This window comes from Aotus nancymaae, unplaced genomic scaffold, assembly GCF_030222135.1.
Source record: "Aotus nancymaae isolate 86718 unplaced genomic scaffold, 86718_ANA_hifiasm-v0.15.2.pri h1tg000067l, whole genome shotgun sequence".
In the NCBI taxonomy this organism is placed as follows: domain Eukaryota; kingdom Metazoa; phylum Chordata; class Mammalia; order Primates; family Aotidae; genus Aotus; species Aotus nancymaae.
In genome coordinates, this window is record NW_026988482.1 from 14,412,569 (window position 1) to 14,439,895 (window position 27,327).

Consider the following 27,327-nt stretch of genomic DNA (forward strand, 5'->3'; position numbering starts at 1 on the left):
AATCCCAAAATAACTATGAACTTTGATCCCCCCCAAAATTAACCAAAAATATATTATAAAAGACCCAAAGAATGCATACTGTAAAATACCATTTATATAAAATATTGAGCCTGGAAATGAATCCACAGTGACAGAAAGCTCATAAATGATTGCCTGAGGGATGGCAGGGAGGGAAAGAAAGGGAAGAGAAAAAAACTAAAAACAGGCGCAAGGCAACTTTTGGGAGTGATTAATGGTCAATATCTTGATGATTATGATAGTTTGATGGGAGTATAACATATGCCAAACTTATCAAATTGTACACCATGAATATGTTAAGTTTAACAAATGTTAATTCTACCCCAATAAAGTAGTTTTTAAGGTAAAAAAAAATTTTTTTTAAGTTCCTCATCCCTTTGAGCAAATGCCTAAGGAAAAATGAATATGAAGATGGGAATAACAGGAGCAATCAGAAATACAAATTTAAATTCTTTTCTGATTTCATATAAATAGTACATAGATCTAAAATAATGGAACTTACCTTTTCTCCCACATACAGAGACTGGAATGCTATTATGTGACTCCACTAGATGGTGGAGTTTTACAGATTGCTGAAAAAGAAGGGAAAATGGAGAAGTCTTATCTATTTGAGCATAGGTTTATAGAGCACTGTCTTATTGCCAGTTGAATGGATTGTACTGGCTAAAAGCAAAGGACTGAGTAGCTCATTATTTAATTGAAAAAGCATCCAACTCCCAGGGCTCTTCACCCAGCAATAAGTATGTTTTCTTCAGCAGAAAGGAATTTCCTAGCATGCTGTTTCCATTCAGAAGAGTTTTGAAAACCACAAATTTGTGTTTAGTTCTTTAGATAAGTAACATCAAAAACAAGTATTATTCAAGATATGTGTTTATGCCTAAATAGCTCGAGGAACTAAGCATTAGTTCAGCTTTCAGCAATCTCACATCAAAGTTCCTAATCTATAACTTTATAGGGAGTTAGGTGGTTCCTGCTACTTCCTCATGATATTTGTTGTTCTGATACGTGAAATATACAGAATATTGAGACTGAATCAATAACAGAAACAAACAAAAACACAAGTATATTTGATTCCACATTATTGTGAAACCATTGTGTGAAAGACCTCCTGCTTGATTCTGGGGGTTTAAAGTCCCAATCATTCAGTGGGTTCATTTTTTCATCCCGATTTTGTCATTTAAGATACTTTCTAAATTCCCTGGCTTCAAATTATTTGCAAATCTGATAAATATGTTCTAAAAATGATAAAGAGAATAAGTCAATATCAAAAAGACATGGTGTTCTTCTTTTGAGTAACTCATTATTTTATTCATGTGTGCATTAATCAACAAACATTTATTGATCAAACTTTAATATTTCAGGAATAAAATGAACAAAAGAGATATGGTTAAGATATGTTAAGACACCAAGAAATTTAAACAAAATTTAAATAAAATGAACAAAAGAGATATGTTAAGATATGTTAAGACACCAAGAAATTTAAACCTGCTGAGAAAAATAGGTTTAATCAAATAATTGCATATGTAAATATATAGTGATAATCAGAAATAAGAAGAAAAAGTAAAGTACTTTTGGATCATATATAGCAAAGAGAATCAATCAGGAGAAATCTCCCCTGAAGAAGAGACATTGAACCTAAGATCTGAGTAAGAGTGACTCAATCAAGGGGTAAGGGCAAATCATAGAGATTTTAAAAAATGGACAATTCCAGGTGACATGTCGAAATGTTCTGAGGTTAGAAAAAAAGAGTATGTTTCAGGAAACGAAAAGGCTACTGCATCTGGAGGGCAGAAAGCAAGGGAGATGGAATTAAGGCAGGAGGAGGGTGATGGAGGGTGAATTAAGGCAGGAAAAATAAGTAAAAGCAGCAGTTACACATACAGGTGGAACAGCAGTCCTTAGAGAGTGGCCTGAGGATTCCTGGAGGTTTTCAGGAAGGTCCCACAGGGGCTGAGAAAGTATACTTTTTTCATAATAGCACTAAGATGTTAATTGCCTTTTAGAATCTTCTTCTCACACAAGTGTACAGTGGAGATGTCCAGACTCTGAGTGGTGTTTAATATCATAATAGACTAAATGCAGAAGCAGTTATGAAAATCCAGTTGTCAGAAATAACAAAGAAATACAATTATCAAAGTATTAAAATCAATTGATATATAATTTTTTTCTTTTTTTTATTATTATACTTTAAGTTGTAGGGTACATGTGCAGAAAGTGCAGGTTTGTTACATAGGTATACATATGCCAAGGTGGTTTCCTGCATCCATCCCCTGTCATCTACATTAGGTATTTCTCCTAATGTTAACCCTCGCCTAATCCCCCTACCCCTCAACAGGCCCCGGTGTGTGATGTTTCCCTCCCTGTGTCCACGTGTTCTCACTGCTCAACACCCACTTATGAGTGAGAACATGTGGTGTTTGGTTTTTTTGTTCTTGTGTTAGCTTGCTGAGAATGGGATCTAATTAAACTTAAGAGCTTCTGCACAGCAAAAGAAACTATCATTAGAGTGAACCAGCAACCAACAGAATGGGAAAAAATTTTTGTAACCTACCCACATGACAAAGGGCTAATAACCAGAATCTACAAAGAACTTAAATTTATAAGACATACAAATATGTCTTTTTTAAAAGACTGCTGTGGTCTGAATGTGAGCCAAAATTCATACATTGAAATCCTAACTCCCAAGTTGATGATATTAGGAGGATGGGCCTTGGGAAGGTGATTAGGTCACGAATAATTTTAGTGCCCTTATAAAAGAGGCCAAGAGGTACTCCTTGTCTCTCTCACTACATGAGGATGCAATAAGAAGGTACCATCCCTGAACCAAGAAGAGAGCCCTCACCAGACACTGAATCTGCTGGCGTCTTGACCTTGAACTTTCCAGCCTCCATAACTGTAAGAAATAAATTTTGTTGCTTATAAGCCAAAAGAAAAAAAAAATCAATTGTCTTCTATTAAACCAAACATAAAAGAGATTTGCAAAAATGTAAAATAATGCCATTCTCCTCGCTAAATTATTTTTATTTCAGAAAACAGTTATTGTCTTTATATATTTATGTATAAATGTTATGTTACTATTATTTTAAATTAATTAATAAATATTTTATGATTCTGAGTTTTAATTCTTAACTTACTAAATATCAATGGATATAACCTACAAGATGAAAATCTCTTAGAGGTCCTCAGTGATTTTTAAGAGTTTAAAGAGTTCTAGAAACTAAAATGTTTGAGAACCTCAAGGTAAAGCTTTAAAGTCTGTCATGAAATTTAGAAGTTGATTGTAAGGGCAACAGAAATATTTTGAAGCATTTTAGTGATAAAAGCATGTAAATAATCATGTTCTGCAAGAATGATGTATGGAGGCCAGATGGGAGGTGACTGCAAGGTAGAAAATGATGCTAACATGAACCATGATAGTGGTAGGGTGGAAAAAAGTGAATGATGCAAGGGATATTTAGGAGGAAAAAATCAAAGAACTTTCTGTGTAATTGAAGGGGAAGAAGAAAGAAAGTTTCAAGGTAGGCAACTAGATTTCTGGCTTGTGCAACAGAATGGCCAATAGTATCTGTTACCAAATCAGATAAACCTAACTGCAGATTTGAGGAGAAGAGCTCTTGAGTTTTATGTTGAAAGTGTTGAATTTATGATAATTTTTGATATTAAAGTGGGGATATCAATTAGGTTGTTGATCCTATGAGTCTGGAACTGAAAAGAGATATCTGGATTTGAGATATATATACAAATTTGAATTAGCATATGCCTTTAGAAGTCATGGCATGTACTCCTATAAAAATAATGAAGAATCTTTTATGTACTTACATGAAAAGATCCTCAAGAAATATCAATAATAATTTTTTAAACAAGTTAGAAAATAACTTAATTATGTGACCACTTACATAAGAAAAAAAGAAAATTTGTATACTTGTATTTGCTTCATTTGCCTAAAAACTTTTTTGGAAGATTACACAAGATATTAATGAAAGCAGTTGGTCAAGTGGAGTGGGAGAGAAAAATGGAGCCTTTACATTATATGTATTTTCACGCTGTTTTGACTTTGAAACACTCATTTTTTTAAAAGCCAGATAGAGGAGGATAAGCTATCAAAAAAGAATGGAAAAGAGCAACTGGAGAGGATGGAGAGTGTGTTGTCACTGATGCCAAGGAAAACAGCACTTCAGAAACAATAGAGCAGTTAACTGTCAAATCCAACTAAGAGGTTTAGTGAAATCTGTACTGGGAAAAAATATATACATCCACTGCAGGGGGACCATAACATTAGCAAGCAAAACACCAAGAACCCAATAAAAATTAATAAAGGACACAAAGAGCTCACAGTAAAAGAAATACAAATGGCTTAAAGTGTGAAGAAATGCTCAACTCATAATGGAAAACATGCAATTAAAGTTATTGAATTCTATTTTCATTCATATTGGCAAAGATAAGAAAAACACTTATCTACTGTTGTAAGGAATGTAAATTCGTATTGCTTTTTTATACATAGAGAGATGTGGTCTCGCTATGTTGCTTAGACTGGTCTTGAACTCCTGGGTCCAAGCTCTGCTTTCACTTCGGATTCTCAGAGTTCTGGGATTACAGGTGTGAGCCACCACACCTGGCCATTATTACTTTTTTAAGACGCATTTTGACAACCTGCATTAAAACAGTGTACCTAGCTTATGACTAATTAATTTCAAACGCAGAAATTTTCTATCCCTATATCAATACAGATATTTATGAGCATATATACTTGTTATAGACATATGTAATATGTGTGCATATGTATACATATATGTAGATGTATGAAATGATATATGTGCAAGGATGCTCTTGCAGCATTGTTTTAGTAGCAAAAGACTAGCAATAATCAAATATGTATCAACATTGGACTGGCTAAAAATTATGGTACATCTAGAGAAAATGTATTTGTTGCAGATGCAGAAAGATATTTAGGATAGAATAGGTAAAACTTCAAGTGCAGAACAGTGTACATGGTATATTCATTCTGTCAAATTAATACATACTCATTTAATATTGCTAAAAGTATACAGAAAATATGGTCCTAATGGATGCATCTTGAAAGAGGATCTGAACACTGGGGAGTTTTCCCAACAAGAGGGATCTTTAATTTTTATTCACACTCTTTTGTTCTGTTTGAGTTTCATTTTTATCATAACCACATATTGCCCCTTCTATTAAGGAAAGAAAATAGCTAACTTTTAAAAAGACTTCTTAAATTTTAAAGTGATCTATGGGCTTTGGGATCATAGTGGCGACCTTAACAAGATATATTCGAATGGAGTCACGAGGGAGGAAGGCATGTCGGCATGAGTGAAAAGTAAGAGGAAGATGAGTAAGTAAGGGTAACAGACACAAAGACTCTAGAAGTGTTAATGTGAATGGAGGAAGAGTGATATAGTAGTAGCTGAAGCCAGAAGCATGGTCAAGAGAAGAAATCATTTTGTTTGTTTGAGTTTTGTTTTTAAGTTGGGAGAACTTAAAAATGTTAAATGCTGATGGGAAGGCTCTTGAGGAGAGAAGAGAGGAGTCATTCATGGACTACGTAAGTACCCCAAGAAGGTGGGAAAGGATGTCTCTCAGGCACAGGCAGAGGACACTTCCTCCACTGGAATGAGAGGTCAAGGCAGGAGGCATTCACGGATTTATAGGGCAATGAACCAATCTGTTCTATGTAATTTTTTTCCAACAGTATCTAGAAACCTGGTGTAGGCATAAAGAAAGCCAGGAGCTGAATTGGGGCCTTGACAAATGAGTACCAACGAAACATAAATGGCAAAGGCGTTCACATTAAACAGACTCCTCCACTTTCCATCTCTCTTCCACCATCTTCAAGTCCCATCAGAATTCTCTACATACATTTTTTCACATATTCACAGTTCATAAAACTTTGCATGTTGTTCTGGCTAATTAGTCTTGAGTACACTAAAGAGAGAAAAATAACTTGAAAGGTTAGAGACTGGAACGAGAGGAAAGGGAAAGGACTAAATTGTTGAACACTGGTTACTGCGCTAGTTGCTTACAAACTTGGTCTCATTTACTATGGAGTAGAAAGTGACTATTTCCTGATTCGCCTTTCTCACAAATTTTTAATAAAGTCACTATCCCTCCCTTGCTAAGACCATAGAATTAATAGCAAAACTCACCTGTCTGAGATCATATACTGTCAAAGCTATGGAAATGATGGACATGATTATGATGGCAAAAGCATATTCCTTATAGTCTTCACTAAACCACAGACAGACACTGAAGAGTTGAAATATATAAAATGGATTTAAAACCTGTTGGCAGACATAAAAACAGGAAGACAAGGGAGATTTTTAGGCTTCACACTTAGCTCTTTATTTACTTGTTTTCATAATCATCTTCACGACATACATCATCCCACATAATATTCTTACTATATTTATTCAGCAATTGACATGTACCAGACACTGTTCTAAGCAACTGTACTTGAGTTTTCTCATTTAATTCCCACAGTTACCTTATTAACCAGAAGTTGTTACTTATCTCCATTGTAACGATAAAGAAACTGAATCTTAGATCTTGAGAAACATGTCCAAAGTCATGTGACTACGATTGCCACAGACCCAAGACTTAAACCCAGGCAATATGACACCAGAGCACTTACTATGTTTTTTTTTTTTAGACGGAGTCTCGATCCATCGCCAGACTGGGGTGCAGTGGCATGATGTTGGCTCACTGCAACCTCTGCCTCCCAAGTTCAAGCCATTCTCCTGCCTCAGCCTCCCGAGTAGCTGGAACTATAGGCGCATGCCACCACGCCCAGCTAATTTTTGTACATTTAATAGAGACAGGGTTTTACCATTTTGGCCAGGATGGTCTCAATCTCTTGACCTTGTGGTCTGCCCATGTCAGCCTCCCAAAGTGCTGGGATTACAGGCGTGAGCCATCACACCTGGCCCCCAGAGCACTTACTTTAATCACTGCCGCACTTTGTAATTTACAAAGTAGTGTCTCATGTATTGACATGTTGACCATCAAAATAGTTATTTTTAAAGTAGATGTTGTCATTTCCTGTTTACACTTACTGGCCTTCAGAAAGGTGAAGCGTTAGTTCAGGTCTACAAAGTTAAAATACTTTTTAATCTCTTGTTCTCTATGATATAACACCTGCCATATTTGAAGCCTTTAAAGAACCTTAGATTAATGGGTGAGTTGAAGACTGCATGTTCTCATAAGTAGAGAGCTGTGCTGAAAGCAGTAAGCTATAATTGAGCATCTAGAACACTGTGGGAGAGTGTGGCTGTTAACTTCAACAGCTGGAATTCTGCTTTGGTCAAAAACATGTTGTGCCTTTACTTACATTCCCTCTAGTTGGTTTCTCTCTGTCTAATACAGGAATGGTAATCCTTTCTGCTGGTTAGAGAGAGCAGAACACAGAAACGTTCCCTATTGGTTTGTTTTGCTTTCTTTCATGCTTGACGGCTTGTTGGAAATATTTTAAAAGTACCTTAAGTTTAATAAGCTTTTTTTAAGGCAAGGAGGAGTGGAGATAGAGCACAGGGAAATCAGAGTACAGCTAGAGGGCTATGGTTTGATAAGAATCACCAAAATGAAAAAATGAGGAGCCCAGTGATAGAGTCCAAAAGAAACAATTCATCTTATACCTTGAGATCAACAGTACTAATAAGGCTGAATAAATGAATGTTTTTTCTTCCTACAATTTTTGGCACCAAGGAAATTGCATCTACTACCTAACAAAAGGATTGGCTTAAAAAAATATATTTGAGTTTCACAAAGTTAAAACAAGCTAAGCAGCATAGTATTAAAAAAGAAAAGAAACATTGCATTCATGCAGTCATTAAATGGTAAATAAGTACAGTGAGTTTCACACCCTATATTACATAAGGCAATGTGCAAAAGAGCCACTGGAAGAAAAAGAATAAGCAAGAGATATAAAGAAAATATACTTGACATACTTTCAAAGCACCTTCTATATTACAGTTACTTATTAACAAGCAGTACTTCTGATTGTTTCACTACAGCCAAACTTCATTATTTTCTATTCAACACCAAGATAAAATACTGGAGAAATTACCTCCTTGATGAGCAGTTTCCAAATTGGTGTGACTTCAACATCAATAGTATTAGGCCCACATATTAACCTCCTGTAGAAACAAATCACAGATCAATCAGTCACAAATAATAAAAATTAAACTAACTCCTTACCTATTCAGAAAAAGGTCTATTCCATGGTCACTTTCTCACTTGTGGGACCAACATAAGCCTCCCTTGTAACACACAATTCCCATCCTTCTCAAAATAATGGGAGGGAGGGGTTCCCAGGTGCAAAAACAATAAATATGACCATATTGCTTCTAGAACTATACTCTTTCCAAGTTCTAAATATTTTTCTAAATAGTAATTTGGGTATTTAATATTACATATTGTCTTATTCAAGTAGTTTCAAAGTTGGCATATTCCCAACTCTGCCTCTCCTCAATTCCAGTTTTATTACTATAAGACAGCGGGGTAGTTAAGAGAAAATACCTTCATTGATAAGGAAAGGCTGTTCCTGCTTTCCTACCCCTATTTAGAAGTTCTGGGAAGTTTCAGAATGTATTTTAATGTGAGTGCAAAAGTTCTGTGATGTCAAAAATAGTTCTACACACATAATTATTCAGCTTTTTAATTCAGTTTCTCTAAAACCCAGAGATGTGTTTCTCTGATTATGCAGAGGACAGGCATTTTATGAGTTATGTTACTGTTGAAAACACTAACTGCTTTCTCTGTGTCTTCTACCTCGATGCTCAGATTAAATCTCTTGTTCAAATACATGACAGCAGTGCTTTTCAAACTTGAATGTTTATATAGCTCACTTGGTGATATTGCTAAAATGAAGATTCCGATTCAATGAGATGAAAAGTACTCTGAGATCCTGAAGTTCTAACAAGCTCTCAGGTGATGCTGATTCTGCTAGGCTTTACAGCTCTTCAAAGTACTAGAAATGGGGAAGGAGGAAGCATGTGAATCACAGAAACATAGAACAGAAAGGTCTTTAAAGAACCCTTCTCAGCTGGGTGTGATAGCTCATGCCTGTAATTCCAGCACTTTGGGAGGCCAAGATGGGCAGATCACGAGGTCAGGAGATCAAGATCATCCTCGCCAACATGGTGAAACTCTGTCTCTACTAAAAATACAGGAAAAAAAAAAAAAAGCTGGGCATGGTGGCATATGCCTGTAATCCCAGTTACTCAGGAGGCTGAGGCAAGAGAATTGCTTGAACTTGGGAGGCAGAGGTTGCAGTGAGCCCAGATTGCGCCACTGTACTCCAGCCCAGTGACATAACAATATCTTGTGATATTAATCCATTAACATAACTATTTACTGATCTATTTGGCTAACTGATAATAATCCTTTTGAACTACTATAGGCAATAATATGCATGGTACCTAATATCTTGTTCTTCCCTTGTTAAGCCTGATCCAAATTTTTGATGTATCTTGGCAGAACTGAGCCAGTCTTCCAAAGAGCTAAAATAATAATAATGAAAAGAACATATTTAGCAATAATACTTTTGAGATAACATTTTTCTTCTTTGTTGCTAAAACAACTTACCCAATTTTCTGGAACTGTCCTTCTAAGTAGTTCCAAACATATCTTATTTTCTGCACTTTTATGCATCTCACCTGCAAAAGAAAAGTACTAAGAAAGCCTCTAGTTTGAGGATCAGAGAATAAATGGCAACTCAGGGCTAAAGAAGCATTTGTTTAAAAAGCAAAGATAAAACTCAAACATGCTTAGTTAAGATTTTATCCTTTTCTAACTTAGCCTTTGCTTTTCTATTATACAAATGGCATTCTTTATTAGAAGTCATCATTCAGTCAACATGTATCATGGACCTACTATACAGAAAAAAAGTACATGAATAAAACTTAGTCTCTGCATTCTACTACTTTATAAACTAAGAAGGAAGAAAATTCCAAGAAAAAGACATACAGTCCAATATGTACATGTCAGAAAAAATAAAACATAATAAAATAAAAAATACCGTCTTGAAATGCTGTAGACAAAGAGAGGGAAGATGATGGAAGGCATCAGGAAGGACATAATGTATGAGCTACAGTGTTGAAGGACTGAGAAACTTTTACTCAGATGAGAAAAAAAAGAAACTATTTTAAAGAGATTGTTCACAAGTTAGTTTGGGGGAAGAAGGCAAGTGAGCATGCCCCGTTTGTAGAATGAAGAATGAAGCTAGAAAGATAAACCGAAACCAAAGTATTGATAGAGGAATTAAGAAGAAATTACTTAGGCAGCTAATGAGGGTACAGAGGTCCTCAGTAAGGTTTTCCTTTTAATGAAAAGCAGCCCCCAATCATTTTCCTTTCTAACAAAGAGCAGCCTCTAAAATTGAGCTTCAGACATAGATGCTCAAAATCACGTTCAAAAGGGTGACTCCAGCTTCCCTTCTCTGCCAGCCACATGTACGGTAAGGAATAGACAGGATGGCAGCAGCCGAAGGGGAAGTTCATTTGCATAATAAGATAAGGGTGAGGTGGCCAGCATCCCCATGTGCTATGTAAATGTCATATCGATGGAACCAATCTGTGAGCCATATGTAAATCAGACATCTCCTCCTCAAGCTGGACTATAAAATTTGGCACATCACCGATGGCCGGTCTTTCCTAACAGAAGTCCTCTCTCTCACTAGAGAGAGAACTGCTTTCCTTTTTCTTTTTTTCTTTCTTTCTCTTTTGCCTATTAAACCTCTGTTCCTAAACTCCTCGTGTGTGTCCGTGTCCTAAATTTTCTTGGCACAAGACGATGAACCCGGGGTATTTACCCCAGACAACGTAGCTGCTTCAGTATGAGCAGCCTCAAATGCTAGAATGAGGTATTTGGGATGTTATCTCACAGACCACAGATTTGTGGAGTAACCTACAGAAGAGACACTGATACTAAAAATAAAAAGCAAAGAATCAAAACATATTACTAGAATAAATCACTTAAATACAAAGGAAGGAATGGGATGGGGATAATGGGATGGGGAAAGTTGGTTGATGGGACAAAGTTACAGTTAGATAGGAGAAAGAGAGGAAGAAAGGATCTACAAAACAACTAAAAAATAATTAAGAAAATGTCAGTAACAAGTTATTATCTATCAATATAAACACAGTTTAAATCCCTAAGCTCCAAGATCTAGGCTACTAAAAATGAATGCTAACCCTAAGCAATAGGTGTATGTGCATGTACTGGTGTGCACACGCGTGCACACACACACACACAGACATTCAAAGTTACCAAGTAGGGTGTAAAATGCTGTCTTTTTTATTTTACAGAATGGATTTATTTCAGTGACGTTGGTTGAAACATAATGCTTTTAAAAGTATGTCTTATTTCCAATTGAGAGTGAAATTGACCATGGGAATGACACACAATCTCTCTCTAATTTGCAGATTTCATAATCTGCAAAGGAAGTATTTTTAAGTGACAGGCTTTAGGGTGTGTTAGCCATTATGACACATGTTGGAATCTCAGGCATCTTGCTTCACAATTTACTTGTCTCTTCAGTATTCTCTGCAGTTTTGCAAACAGAGCAGGATTGTAATCACAGCTACTATTTATTGAGCATGTTAGGACTTTTCACACATTAATGCTTCATCTTCGCCATCATCCTGTGATAGGGCAGATATTATTTTCCTCTTCGCTTTGTACCTGAAGTTCATTTTGATTGAGTAACTTGCCAGGAATTTGAACTCCAGCCCATCTGGCTCCAAAATTCAGTCTCTCAAAGGATATCATATTCAAGCTAGTCCCAAAAGAAAATTTGAAGATCCCTTGACTTCGGGATCCAAGCTTTATAAAGTGATGGTTGCCTACTTATTAGTTATATAAATGCAAAAATCTGTGTTAGAAAAATTTTAAAGCACATATTGTGGTTCCAATGTGAGGCCCCTGCTCAGTTAGAGAATCTCTTATCAAGAGGCAGAAACCACAAACTGAGGTTGAAAAATGTATAAAACATAATAGACATGAAACATCTGTAGATGAAAGCAGCAATAATGAGAAATAAAGAGGTTACTGATAAGTTTTACCTCAGGCCAAAAAATAGAAAATTCCATTATCTTCTGACAATTTCTTAAGCCATTCCACAGAGTAAGAAGAATGGCTTCATCCTGGACCTTTTAAGCATATTTGAGATTCCCGCAGGAGAAAACATCTCTGCCAGGAGTTTATCTGCTTTCCCCATCACTCTCAGAGTCTCTGGAAACTGGTAAGAGGATGTTAAGCACAATATTTGCAAGAGATGAGGTTTATTTGCCCATTTCCTGGAAATTCAGACCAGGAAACAGTAATTAGGAAACTGAATATCTGCTGTGGGGTGAATTTCATCTTTCTGCCCAGGAATCAGGAAGATTTCCTCTCCCCGGGCTTTCTGATTGTAATTTCTTGTTAGAACATGTTATAAGAGCATCCTGTTCAACAGGTTAAGCACTGGGTGTTAGCTCTGCACGCAATCCTACAAGATGGTCCTTAGCATCTCCTCTTAGCCTATGTTCCCAAGCCTGACATGGTTCTTTGCTGTAGTCTTCAGATTTCCTTTAAACCAGCGATCTCCAACGTTTTTGGCACCAGAGACCAGTTTTGTGGAAGACAATTTTTCCACGAATGTTGGGGATGGAATGATGGTTTCAGATCATCAGACATTAGTTAGATTCTCATAAGGAGCACTCTAACCTAGATCCCTCACATGCACAGTTCACAACATTAGGGATTTCACTCCTATGAGAATATAACGCTGCTGCTAATCTGACAGGAGGCAGAACTCAGGCAGTAATGCTCCAGCTTGCTGAGAGCTTACCTCCTGCTGTGTGGCCTGGTTCCTAACAGGCAATGGACAGGATACCAATTGGTGGTGCAGGGGCTGGGGACCCCTCCTTTAAATGGCCCTAAATGGTTATCATCTTGGTAATGTTGTTACTGTTATCAAGGCTGAACCCATGACCACTCCTCTGACTTTAATGAAAGTTTTGTCCCATATTACTAGCATAGCTCATTGCAGTTCACAAATCACCTTAATATCCATCTTCTCATTGTATGTGCATAGCAGCCTTGAGAAAGGCAAAGAAGAGTTATTACTTTTATTTTGTAAATAAGAGACTCAAGACCAGAGAGGCAGTAACCAACCAAACTGCCTATGCCATAGCTGGCAAATAAAGATACTACACCTGGATATCACTCCTTTCCATTTCAATACCCCTACCCCTCCTGCAATTCTGTGTGTTGACTTGGCCATTTCTTCATTTATCTGTCCACTTATTTATTTGGTGCTACTAAAGATGCTAGAATTTCAGGGCAAACTCTGAGAACACAGGCTGATCTGGGAAGCTTACTTCTCCAGGTGAATGGACCCCTAACAGATTAGGCAAACTATTACGTGGACGTACTTGACCTCCTTTGTTTTTGCTTATTTGGGCAGTTAAGACAACTGGGTGGGTGTGGCGCAGTGGCTCATGCCTGTAATCCCAGCACTTTGGGAGGCCAAGGCTGGAGGATCACCTGAGGTCAGGAGTTTGAGATCAGCCTGGCCAACATGGTGAAACTCCGTCTCCACTAAAAACACAAAAATTATCCAGGTGTGATGTCAGCTGCCTGTAATCCCAGCTACTTGGGAAGCTGAGGCAGAAGAATTGCTTGAACCTGGGAGGTGAAGGTTGCAATGAGCAGAGACAGTTCCCCAGCCTGGGCAATAAGAGTGAAACTTTCCAAAAAAAAAAAAAAAAACAACTGGGTGATAACAATTGACAATGACAATAGGAAAATTGCTCATCATTTACTTATATTATTTTAAATAACTGACCTTGAGCTCATAAAACTAATTTAAACAGCTGACTACACTCACATAAATATAAGAGAAAATATTCTGTCTTATAAAATGTTTTCAATATGAATGTTAACTAGTCATAATCCAAGCAGAACGAATTTAACAGGGTAAAGAGGGAGCAACCCAAATACATTTGAATGACAAGAATTCAAATAAGGTCATTTTTGCAGACATAAGCAAACCTCCTGGGATATTCCTGGGTGATTATCTTTACTATAAAATTAACCCTATTACACAGATTGTAAGATAGGGCACGATACTATTAAGAGCTAATATGTAAGAGCTGGGTTGGGTGGTACATGCTTGTAATCCCAGCTACTAGGGAGGCTGAGGCAGGTGGATCACTTGAACCCAGGAGTTTGAGGCTGCAGTGTATTATAATCATGTGCCTGTGAATAGCCACTGCACTCCAGCCTGGGCAACATAGTGAGATCCTACTCTTAAAAAAAGAAAAGGAAATAGAGCAAGTATGTATTGAGCATCTACTATATACCTGGAACTACATTAATTTTTGTATTTGTAAATTTATTGAATTATATCAAATAACATTAAAAGTAGACATTGTTATTATCATTTTTGTAGATGAGAAAACAGGCTCAGCAGAGTTAAGATCAATGGTTTCACTATTTAGAAGGATGAAGCTGTGATTTGAACTGAGCTCTATCTGGCTCCAAAGTTCAAGTTTTAAATATACACTATCAAATGAGGATCGGCACCATGGAGGAGCTACATTTAACTTTATACTTGAGGGGAAAAAAGATTAAATCTCTCTGGCATCAGCAGTAGCCATAAGTTTACTTACCTTTAGGTCTGGCTTTCTTATAGCTCTATTTATGATATACTCCTCATCTGTAATGAGAGGGTGGTCAGGAGTGAGACCAAATGCGCTGTTTAATGCTGACAGGTAGATCCACATTACCTTTTTCCAAGAGTAAATTTGAAATTCATCCTGAGGAAATAGACATCAAAACCCCCATGAAGTTAAGAGAGGTCATCAGGCTAAAATTCAACCTGAAAAACATCATTTTAATATAATTTTGTAAGTGTTTGGAGTTACTGAACATTTTTGGCAGAATGGTTTGTCTCTGAAAGATGACGGATATAGAACCTTGAGGGAAAAAGACCTGTCATCATTGACTGAGGAACCTGATATGAAGATGAGGCACTGACACATAATAAAGCTTGAGAGTCAGGAGGCACATCCCCAGGTAAGACTAGTTCACTGCATCACCTTTTGGCCCATGGCCTGATGACCATCCCCATCTTTCGAGGCTTAACTAAAATTCAACCTTTTACAGAACAGCCTCATTAACACCCTTCCACCAGGGGGAAGAAATACTGTCACTTTGTTAACTCCAAAAAATATTAACTGTCCCTCACTTTTTGCCTGTATTCTCCTAGTTCTTCTAGACTACCTGGAATGTAGGGACCAGGTTTTATTGTTCCTTATCTCCTCATGCATGTGGAGCACTGAGACCTGCTCTGAAGAGTGGATGAAAAGGACTGAATCCATGGACTAAACCTGCCCAAGGTAATTGCCAAGATGTTAGCACAGGTGGGGTTGAAGAAGGTACCTTATTGCATGACCCTAATTAAAATTACTTCCCTTTGCAGTGTACTGATTACTTCATCACAGAGTAAAATTAGAGGGAGAAGCACAGGATGGAGAAACAGATACCACAATGGTCCCTTAGAGACTGATTTCATAATGACAATGGTTATTATCTGAACGGGTAAATACTAAGCCAACCCACTCAGATGACTAATAAACCTCAGGATTTAAGAGGCATAGCAAAAGAAGTTAAATCTGGGAACAATCTGATGCTTGGGAAATGTAGGTAAGAGCTGGGAATTGTCTCCACTGCCACACCCATTTTTGCTATGAAGAGGGCTTAGTTGACTCTGCAAAAGGCACAGATGGAAAGATATAATCATTGTAGCTAATCTGTTATATTGGTCCTCCTCAAGAGAAGCCAATCCCTATGCCTTTGCTCCTTCTCCTTCCTTAGCCTGTAGTACACATTCTTCTCTCTTCTCCTTAAGTCTTTACATGGCTGGATTCTACCATCCTTCAGAGTCCAGCTCAGAGTCCGTGTCCTGAGAACCTCCCTAATTCCTCTGGGTGATCTCTCTTCTAAATTGTCAGAGTACTCAAGATTCCTACCGCATTTTAGTCTTTGCCTATGCACCTTACCACTTCTCTTGGATTGTGGGTAGGAAATGCGTATGACGCATGTCTGTGCTTCAGCCAGGCTTGGCACAGATTCTGTGTGTGTGCGTGCATGCGTGTGTGTGTGTGTGTGTGTGTGAGATAGAGAGAGAGAGAGAGAGAGGAGAGGAGAAAGAAGCCTACAAAGGGGGGAAATAACCTTAATAGAAATTGGAACATTAATTAATTAGTTGATTTTAAAAGCCAGTGAAATTGGCTGCTATCCTATGGATTAAAAAAAAGATGACTAAATTAATTCAAATCAAATTGTATGGAGTTAAGAATGATGAGCCTAAGAATGGTGGAAGATAGCTACATTTTCAATGCCTAAGCCACTAAACTGGTAGACATGTCTAGGTATGGAGTAGGCAACCAACTCTCTTGAACAAACTTTGACATAGTTCAGCATTACATAGCTTTGCTTCTGACTTCCTCAAAGGGTTTTTTAAATGAGAACTTTCCATTTCTAATTATAATAGTTAATATTTATTTCGTACTTACTATGTTCTAAGCACATAATGCCACATATGTATTATTTCATTTAACGTCAAAAATCCTATGGAATCGTCACAGTTCATTATTCTCCTATTTAATTGGCATGGAAACAAAGACATAATTGATAACTATTAGAGCAGGAACTTAACAGCCCCCACCACCCTCTTGCTTGCCTCCTTCAGAGTCCCCTCTTACCTTCCACTTTATTCTACATTTTGCTAAAAAGTATAATTTGATTGGACTGCCATTTTTATTTCCAGCCTTAACTGAGACTTCCAAAGAACACAGTTTCAATGAAAAATTTGGTTAAAAAATGTATAATTTGTTGGTAAATAGGAACACAAATTATAAAAGAGCCATCAAGACCAGAGACCTCTGGCCACCAAGTGAGGACAATTAGGAAGACAGCTGCTATTAAACATCTCCAGCGAATTAAAATAATATTAACAACTACTTTTCATATGACTACTTAGTAGTTTGTAAATAAATTGTTATGTTATCTTATTTTAGGCTTACAATTCTCCAACGTTGCTATTATAATTATTTCCATTTTGCAGATGAGAAAACTGACCATCAGCAAGGCTAAGAATTGCTCAAGCCAGTCTGAAATGGTAGTAGGAATAAAACTGAGACCTGAGCCCGGATCTTTCCATTCCAAATCTAGGTCCCTTCCTCTTTTTTTTCAACAAGTTGTCTAATGGTGTCTATGGCTTGCATGTAAAAATCACCTTGAATTCTGTATCAAGTAACAAATAGTATCCAGTTTGTCACAATCTCTGCTTTCCTGGCAGCATAGAATCTAATTCCCGAAATCAAGCTGTCATTCTCTAGCCGTGTGTGACAACGAACAGACTTCCAGACTGTAGTGCCTAAAAAGGGAAAAGCAAAGTGTCCATTCTCAAAGGCCATATTAATCCAGCGCACCAACTGTGTGCCTTAGTCTAGGTGTGCACTAAAAACTGACATTCGTCTATACACCCACATCTTCTTATAGCTCATAACATTACTAAATCAAAGGTGCTTGGATACATTTGCTTTTAAGCTCATTTTCTGTCATCCCCATTGACTCCTAAGCCCAATAACTCAGAATTCTGTATGATACAAAGTAGAATTCTATAGATGAAAATGATAGGGCAGCTAGATGACCCTTTTGCTTAGAGTAGGGGAGTGACACTGACTTCTCTCTTGTATACTACCCTATTGAGGACGCTCAAATCACCCCATTTTTTAAGGGAAAAAAGCAAAGAAATGGAAGGAAAGTACACCAATGTGAAGTGATCACTTCAGGCAAAATCACAGACTTCTCTGTTTTCATTTTGGGGTTTTCCAATATGAAAAGGGCACAGGTTGAGGCCTGAACTTAAATGTCAGCTCTAAACTGCCTTCCAACTGTCTGAAGCTAATTTTCTTTATTTAGAAAATGGGGATAATATCACATTTCATGGATGTTTGTAGGATTAAATGAAATAATACATAACGTGTCTGGTCTAAGGTTTGGCCTATAGCAGAGAGGCAACAAATGCCCCACTTTTCATAGCATGTTGTTTCTGAGATCTTTCTGTAAGTATGAACTTATTCTCCCTTTGAGGAAACTAAAAGTCTCTTGATTTTTCTTTTGTGGAAAAGCAGCGTCTTTACCTGAAAATGGCTTCTTCTACTTTAGTGTGTTTCCCAGCTCTCTTCAAAGCAGGTAATGATTTGTAAAATGCTTAAATGTACCAGAGGAGCTACCATTTTAACAAATTGGTTTATAATGCAAATAATCCAAAGCGCTTGCCTGGCATATCTGGACCTTTTACACTTCAGGTCTCATTGAGAAGACTTTACCTCCTCTTTATGGAAAATATTAACCAGATCAGTCCTTGAACTCTAAAAAAGTAGGTTTTACAAGAATTCAAGAGTGCATTTCGAAAGTTGAATGTAATACAAAGAACCAGTGTTTGAACTGGACTGAAAAACGGAGGTAGAAACCTGAGCATTTTCTATTTTCTATGGCTTTGTGCTTTCTGACCCTGGAAATGCCAGATGAAATTTTAGATTTGAATGAAGCAAATTATCTTGTGATATGGTTTGGCTGTGTCCCCACCCAAATCTCATCTTGAATTTAGTTCCCAAAATCCCCACATGTCATAGGAGGGACCCAGATTTAATCACGGGGGCAGTTACACTCGTGTTGTTCTCATGATACTGAGTTATCACAAGATCTGATGGTTTTATAGGAGGCTTTCCCCTTTTTGCTTGGCACTTCTTCTTGCTGCTGCCATGTGAAGAATTACATGTTTGCTTTCTTTTCCACCATGATTGTAAGTTTCCTGCGCCACCCCCCGTCCCCAGCTATGCTCAACTGTGAGTAAATTAAACCTCTTTCCTTTATAAATTACCCAGTCTCAGATATGTCTTTATTAGCAGGGTGAGAACAAATTAACACATCTTGCTTACCTAATTTTACCCTTTTGCCATAAGAACGTCATCCCTTGAAATTTAAAAGCAATATAATGGTCACTTCAAGTTCAGGCCAATTCTGTGATTTCTCTTGCATAGTTCACTACATAAGAAATGTAGTTCTGAGCTTGCCTTAAAAAGTTCCAATGAGACATTAGAAACTGAGTACTTTTCTCTTGAAGATGGATACATTGCAATGCTGAAAGGTTGAACTCTACCTAAGGTGAAATATCTAGAGGATTATGGATAATGTAATAATAACTTAAATTTCTCAGGTTATTCTAAAACACTGCACTGCCTTTACAGACCCATAACTTTGGAAAAATTATTTTATTTTTATATGGATCATTCCTTTCTTTCTCTTTCCCTCTCTTGGCCAGACTCATTGATGCTCTTAACATCCTGACCTCATATTCCCAGTGTTGTTTAGCTAAAAAAAAGTTGACATTGGCTAGGATATAGGATTTACTTATAAGATACATAAAGTTCTAAGTTTTGGAAAAATTCCCACAATAATTATTATCTCAGTACAGTTGTCCAAAAAAAGGGAGGAGAGAAGGACAATGCAATGAGATTGTCAACAAAGCAAAGGCTATGTTTATGTTTGTACACAAAACAAGGAAATCTAGAAAACTCAGCATACATTTTTGGAGAGATTGGGATTTGGGGCTTTTTCATTTTTGCAGTTGTTTTCTGAAGGGAAATGGAGCAGTGGATTAGCTGGTTCATTGTCTGAAACTTCTTGAGATGTAGTGTGTAGTAAAATCTTGACCAATGCCCATGGAATGCCTGCCTACCAAGCACAGTCTTCATTTAAGAACTTCACATATATCACATCTTTAGTCCTCACAAGGATATAGGTATCATTATCCCCACTTTACAGAAAAAAAAATGGAGGTAAAAAGAGGTTAAGTAACCTGCCTGTTATGAACTGAATTGTGTTCCCTCAAAATTCACATGTTGAAGCCCTAACCTCCACTACATTTGGAGATAAAAACTTTAAGAAGGTAATTAATGGCCAGGTGTGGTGGCTTACACCTGTAATCCCAGCACTTTGGGAGGCCGAGGCAGGTGGATCCCAAGGTCAGGAGTTTGAGACCAGCCTGGCCGACATGGTGAAACCCTGTCTCTACTAAAAATACAAAAATTAGTGGGGTGTGGTGGTACACATCTGTAATCCCAGCTACTCGGGAGGCTAAGGCAGGAGAATCACCTGAACCCAGGAGGCAGGGGTTGCAGTGAGCTGAGATCGCACCACTGCATGCCAGCCTGGGCAACAGAGCAAGACTCTGCCTCAAAAAAAAAAAAGGGTAATTAATGTTGAATTAGGTAGTAAAGGTACACGCTACTCCAATAGGACTAATGTCCATATAAGATGAAGAGACACCAGGAATGCAAAAACACAGAGAAAAGACTCTGTAAACACACAGTAAGAAGACAGTCATCTTCAAGCCTCCCCAGAAACCAACTCTGCTGGCCCTAGATCTTGGACTTTCAGCTCCCAGAACTATAAAATAATAAACTTCTGTTGTTTGAGCAAGCCAGTTTGTGGTATTCTTCCATTGAAGCCTACCAGACAAATACACTGCCCAAGGTCAAGAGCAGTGCTGGAAATCAAATCTAGGTACTTGAATCTAGAGTTTATTCTTAAACCACTTCACAATGCTGCGTCTGTAGAATCTGGTCTCTGGACAGCGAGTAATTAGATCTTTAGCTCCAACTCTAGTTCAACTCTCATCTTACGGCTATGGGACCCTGAGCATTTTGTTTAACTTCTCTATGCCTCATCTGTAAAATGGGAGAAAAATAATCTCTACTGGCAAGGACCAAATGAGACAACTATATGTAAATACTCTGCAAATTGTTAACTCATAATATAAATGGCCCTGTATTATAAAGGATAATAGCCTCAAAATGATTTATCTAACATTGAGTCATTTCTCAGAGGCCAGCTCACAGAATCTCAGAGATTTCTGGTGAAATGTCTAATGAGAAACCAGGTTGAAATGGGGCCAGGTGGGGGAGTGGGTAGAAGAGCAGGATTCAGAAGTGGGAATGTGTACCTGAAACATAATCCTGTATTATCTTTCTCAACTGTGACATTCCACTTTAGTATCCTTGAAATACAATTCTGGCTAAAACAGTGAGACTATTTATTACAGATCCAACTTAATTCAATGTATTAAATTAAATTTAATTAATTAATTAAGCCCTGCTGTGGCCATGTGCTAGGTGCCATGGGGGATAAAATGTAAACCACAATCACTGTCTTCAAAAAGCTTATAATCTAGACTGTCCAGGGGAAAAAAAAAGCTGAAAATTTCCAGGAATAGAAAGCTTATAATTTTAAAGGATCAAAAACTATAAAAAGGAATGCAGCATAGTCAGAAAAAAAAAAGACTCAGGACTTAGAGAAAGACTCAGGTTTCAGTTCTTTGCCCCCATATTCCCTCCCACCTGCATCACTCTCCATGTGCCTGCCCTGACCAGCCACCATCACCTTTGAACTCTTATCCTTTGGTGCTCAGAAAGCCTTCCCTGACTGTTTTGACTTGGTCAAATCTCTATTATATAATCCTACCATAACCATGAACCTTTCATAAGGAGTACTTTTAAGAGGTGAATTTTTACATTTATTGTGTAGTGATCTGATTAACTACATGAGGTCAAGAACCCTGGTTTTATTAATCACATGCACTCATACACTTGCCCCTGAGCTAGCACTGTTGGTTGGCATACAACCTGTGCTCATCAAATGTATGAAAAAGAGACAGAAGGAAGGAAATCCTGGCTTTGATACTGACTGGGCTGTAAAGTCACTTGGTCTCTCTGTATCTTCATCTGTAAAATGGAGATGATAATGCCCATTTTCCAATGGAGATGATAATGCCCATTTTCCAGGGTTGTTATGAGAATTAATTAAATATTCAATGACATACTGTATTATAAACTGTAAAGTGAATAATATTTTGATATAAGGTAAAAAGCACTACAGCAGTCACAAATGAAAACACAGAGCTAATGCAGGACAGGTGATTAACTCCCTCCCTTCTGAACTGGGGCAAAGAATGAATCAATGAAGACTTAATAGAGAAAGGGATATGTGGCTGAGGAACGAGGAGACTTTAATAAGTAGAGACAACACCTACTTTCTACATTTACTTGAGAAAGAGAAAGCATGTGTGTGTTGACTCCCCACAAGAATATCACTCTGTAAGGACAAGGATTTCCATCTGTTTTGTTCCTAGTTATATTCCCAGTGCCTATACCAGTGTCTGGTGCATGGTTGGTGGGTAGTAAATATTAACTGGATGAAAACGTAAGTGAATGAATGCATGCATGAATGGAGGGGAAAAGGAATTATGGAGGGGAGAAGGAATTATCAGAAGAAACTTTACGGGTAAAAGCATGCACAAAACAGTGTCTTGTTCCAGTGGAAAGTGGTCCTGGTATGGGAAGCATGGGCTGTGACAGACCAAGGGGCAGAGGAGGAGTGGGGAAGAGAGGAGGTAAGGGACCCTGTGAACACAGATGCCGCCGCCTGACAAGAATACTGGTGGACTGACAGACTTTAAGATGCCATTTGCATGGCTGATTTACGAGTTTCTTCGTTTTTGAACTAACCCTCCTAGCCCTGACATCTTTAATTGAAACTGAAGTGAAAATGCCCCCCATTAAAATATCAAACTGAAGTGCCTTGAGTCAGGCCACATTGTTAATCATCATGAAGTTCTCCTCTGCACATCATGGGTCTTTGACAACATATAACCTACAATGACAATGAAGAGAAAAATATGTTTGTAATTACAATAAAGACGGAAGCTAGGAAAATCATCAGGAGCATCTGAATTCAAAACAACGAATATAAATCATGTCATTTGCACAGAAATGTGGCATTGCTACGGATATTGGTTAAAATTCAGAAGTAGATGAATAATGAACAGAATGCCACTTGAAAATTATAAAATAAAAACCTAATACTCTTATCTTTTGAAAAAATCTCTCAGAGTACCTATTAGGAGAAGAACTGAAAATAAACTGTGTACTGAAGACTTTTAGTCAGTACATCATAGTCTTTTTTTTTAATGTCAAGAAATGACTGCCTAATCAGTATCTGTGATAATGATCTGTAATCTTACCAGCTTGAGACTGACGATAAATAGCAAGCACTGATTTTTTAATAACATGAAGAAGAGATATACAACACATTTTCAGGTAGGAATCATCCAGTCCTCCTTAGTGGGAAGACATTATAGTCCAGCTATTGTAATATAATTCTAATAAAATCTTTTTTAAGGTGTCATTTTAATGCAAATAACTAGCAGCAAACTTTTAAACTATTGGTGCCCAAAGCTTATTTTTATCTAAGTCTCAGATAGGAAGAATGTTTGAAATAATTGAGTTCTTCTCTAATTACATAAAGACTAATTTAGAACCTCATTTATTTGGAGAGTCTCTGGCATAGCAAATCTATTTAAAATGACATACAAGAGCAGGTAATTAAAAATTAAAGTTGAAATCAAGATGGAAAAGGCAAGATTGAAGCTGGCTTAGACTGCTCTGATTAGCTGTGGAGGGGCAGTGAAATTCTTCAGGGGCTTGATAGACTGTCAAAGATGCAAAGGAAGAGGCAGGATGATGGAATGCAGCTCCCAGGGGCACCAAAGCTTTTTTGAGTCTTTCCAGTATATGTCCACTTGCAAAGCTAGCTACATGCAACTAGGAGAGATCACCTGGCTGAGTATGGTTGAGATCTGGAGATTCCGAGTCAAAAAAAAAAACCTTTCCCCAGGTCTGTTGTCCCAGAAGGGAATGCCAGGCTCATGGGCAATTAGGAAAAGGTACATCATCCAGATAAGCAAGACCATTAGACATGGGAGCACCTTGTGCATAGCAAGCTCTTTTGCATAGAACACTTTTAGAATGGCTTGAGCAATGGCACACGTGCACACACACATGTACACACACAATTAAAGTGGTCTTTGATAATGCATTTTACAGTTTGCAAATGCCTTTTAGGTACACAATTGCACTTTGTTCTCACACTAGCCCTGTTTTACAAGTGGTGAAATTGAGATCCTGAAAAGTTATGTAACAAACCTAAAGTGCTAGGACAAGAAATCAAAACTTTTGACTCCAAATCCCCAAACACATCATCTCCTCATTTAGTAACGCCCTTTTTGTTATTCGCTCTTAGTGGATTTTTTTCTCTTTTCTCCCTCTTCATTTTCCCGTTACCTATTTTCCTCCCTTCCTTTTCCATTTCCTTGCCCATTTCCTCCCCCATTTCCTCTTATTCTTGTCTGTGCCATGACTCTGCCAGCAACTCAGAGAGCACAGCTCAGCTGACCAGATCATCTCAGATCTGAAGAGATTGCTGATGCACTCTGAAAGGCAGAACACAGTTCTGTTTCTACCACAACAAAAGCATTACCCTCTAAGAACTAGTTGAGGACATATGGATGTACTTGTAGAGTACAGTTAAATTAGCTTCATGCCAGAAAATAAAAATCTGATTGATTCTTAAGTTCATGTGGAGGGGTTGGCCTATAAAAGGGCCCAAGATGGAGTCTTCCACAGATACTCATCCCTCTGCTCTGAGCCCCAGAAAGCAAACTTTACCCCTGCCCTCGAAAGGCAATCAGGCTATGTATGAGAGGGTCACTCATAACACTTTACTAAATCTGGATTCTTCTCCCTCAGATTATAAATATATACCATCTGAATTGTAAATCAAATGTCTAGGTCTCTATTTCTCTCCTAAGGACCAAGTGAACAAGTGAGCTCACAAATGGAAGTGAAAACTAGTTACAGCAGCTTTTCTCCAAGTGTGGCCCCTTACAAGAATCTTTAGCATCACTTGAGAACCTGTTAAAATGCAAATTCGTGAGTCCCAATCCCCAAATCTAATAAACTAGAATTTCTGGGACTGGGACCCAGCAAGCTGTTCTGATAGTCTCTCTAGATTATTCTGATGCCAAATGAAGTTTGGGAACCCTGGTTTAAATACAGTTCAATGGAAAAGCCCTTGACTAGGAGCTAGGACTCATGGGACTTAGAACAAGCATTTGTTCTAGGCCTGGGAACCGAAACCTTTTATCATTTGTAAAACCAGTCTTTTAACGATGTTAACTATCCTCAAGTGTGTTGACTTAGAATCTACACTGAATAAATTCGAAGAAGAACAAGGAGTAGAGGTGAGTTAGCTGCAATCACCCTCTAAAAGCAGCTGACAATCTCCCTAGTTTTTAAAGTTGTGAGTTTAATATAGTGTGTGTATTTTGTGTGTGTATTTTATTCATCCATCGCTGAGTCATTACTACTTTACAGACCTCTGCCAGTAGTAATCAGCATCTCAGGTGGTGACCACGATGTGATCAATGCCACAGCTGGTGCCCCATGTGAGGAGACCAATGTGATCGACGCTGCAAACTGGGGGTGCAGCAATTAACAAGTCAGAAATGGTCACTTCCTTTGAGAAGCTGACAGTCCTGCAGGAATGATGCACATTGTCTAAGTGCTATGAGCGCTGGGAGGAATTGGTATGGAAGCAAACACAGGGAAACTCACCCAAAGCCAGGGTCTTGTATTAACAGAGAGAGGCAATGACCTCAAGGGCAAGATGACTGCATTGTTTACCTTAGTGTAGCTGCAGAATGCAACATGCTCCCATCAATAAGCTGGGAAAAAGAGCATCCTCCTCAGAGGGATGCTCCCGACCCCTCGCCTTCTTTTCCTCCGGAGTCACTCCAGTGCAGGGAGTAGGATATATTAGGATTCGAGAGGAAGGGTCAGTGTGAATTTAGTAGCCTAAAGCCTGACTTGACTACTTCACATCACCTATTATTTTTAGCTATTAACACGGTTGTTCCCTGCTCTAGCATTCACAAAACTCACAACTTTAAAAGAATATCTTGTGAAATAGCTCTTCTTAAACCTCACCATCCACAACTTTTTAATTTAACCTTTATTTTAAGGTCAGGGGTACATGGGCAGGTTTTTTATATAGGTAAACTTGCTTCATGGGAGTTTGTTGTACAGATTATTTTGTCACCCATGTATTAAGCTTAGTACCCATTAATTGTTTTTCCAGATCCTTTCCCTGCTCCCACCCTCCATCTTCTGACAGATGTGTGTTGTTCCCTTCTATATGTCCATGAGCTATCATTTAGCTCCCACTTATAAGTGACAACACACAGTGTTTGATTTTCTGTTCCTGCATTAGTTTGCTAAGGATAATGGCCTCAGATCCATCCATGTCCCTGAAAAGAACATACACAAATTATTGAATTCCTGCTACATGCAAGGCTGTGATGAAACCTAAGATTGGAGCCTCCACCTGCTACCTGTCTTGTGCACATCTCCCCCCAGCCATCCCACAACACATTGTCCAGAAAAAAAGGGGGGCACCGGCTACATAACCAGGTACACACTTACTGTTGTCCTCAGCAACACAGTGTCTGCTTCATGCAAAGAACATGGGACACAGTGTGCCCATACGTGCCACGCTGGTCTCCAGTAAAACACCAGGGGGAGGATTCCAAATGAGAAGATGGATCCGGCAAGGCAGAGAGTTTTCCGGCAGACTTGAGTCCGATAGCCAAATATTTCCTGGGACAGAATCAAAATGACCCAAATATTGGTTAAGCACAATAAACAATCAATGAGCAAATACTGATGTTAGTGATGGAAATGGGAGCAGAGAGTGAAGCAGTTGAGGAGGGTGAGGAGAGGGCAGGGTGAAGGATGGAGAGAGTAAAGAAGGATTCTTGACAAAGAAGTGTAAGACATGATTCCAGGAAGCAAGGAAGTCACAGTCTAACTAGAACTTCAGTTTCTGTAATTTGAGCACCTAACTACATTGTGCCAAGCACTATGCTAAGTGTTTAGACATATCGTCTTGTTTAAGCCTCCCAATCATCCCTATCCCTATATTTTCCCTGAAGTGAGATAATCATCCTCATTTCATATATGGTGGGACTGAGCTTAGAGGGGCAGAATGAGATGACTTGCCCAAAGCCACACAGCTAGAATGTTCCACTGCTAAGATTCCAACCCAGGTCTGTCAGCCTGCTAGCCAATGGCAGTACCAAGAGATTCCCTTGGCTGGGATTGGCAGTCACAGGGGAGGAAGAGAAAAGAACCAGGCCTTGAGTTCTGAGTGAGGGATTGGGTGAAAGTATTTGACCGTAAGAGGATTGACAAGTAAATGCCAACTTGCCCTTGGGAGTTTGGGGTAGAGTTGTGCCTTCCCGCATTCCTTCCTCATTCAGTAACAAAAATAATTTTATGTCTAGGG

At 38.2% G+C, this 27,327-nt stretch overlaps 1 protein-coding gene across 3 annotated transcripts in view; it reads right to left on the reverse strand.

Moving 5' to 3' along the window:
* Positions 1-27,327, reverse strand: part of ATP13A4 (ATPase 13A4) — a 143,867-nt gene that overhangs the window by 80,012 nt on the left and 36,528 nt on the right. For 2 of the 3 annotated variants that reach the window (XM_064366925.1, XM_064366924.1), the window contains 7 exons: positions 26,466-26,639; positions 14,685-14,831; positions 9,616-9,686; positions 9,450-9,530; positions 8,096-8,165; positions 6,180-6,314; positions 521-590 (listed from right to left, as the gene is read on the reverse strand). In XM_064366925.1, coding sequence (XP_064222995.1) covers positions 521-590; positions 6,180-6,314; positions 8,096-8,165; positions 9,450-9,530; positions 9,616-9,686; positions 14,685-14,831; positions 26,466-26,639 — 748 coding nt within the window. Of the gene's footprint in view, positions 1-520; positions 591-6,179; positions 6,315-8,095; positions 8,166-8,876; positions 8,958-9,449; positions 9,531-9,615; positions 9,687-14,684; positions 14,832-26,465; positions 26,640-27,327 lie in introns of those variants that run through there. The other variant, XM_064366926.1, reaches the window with a different exon arrangement.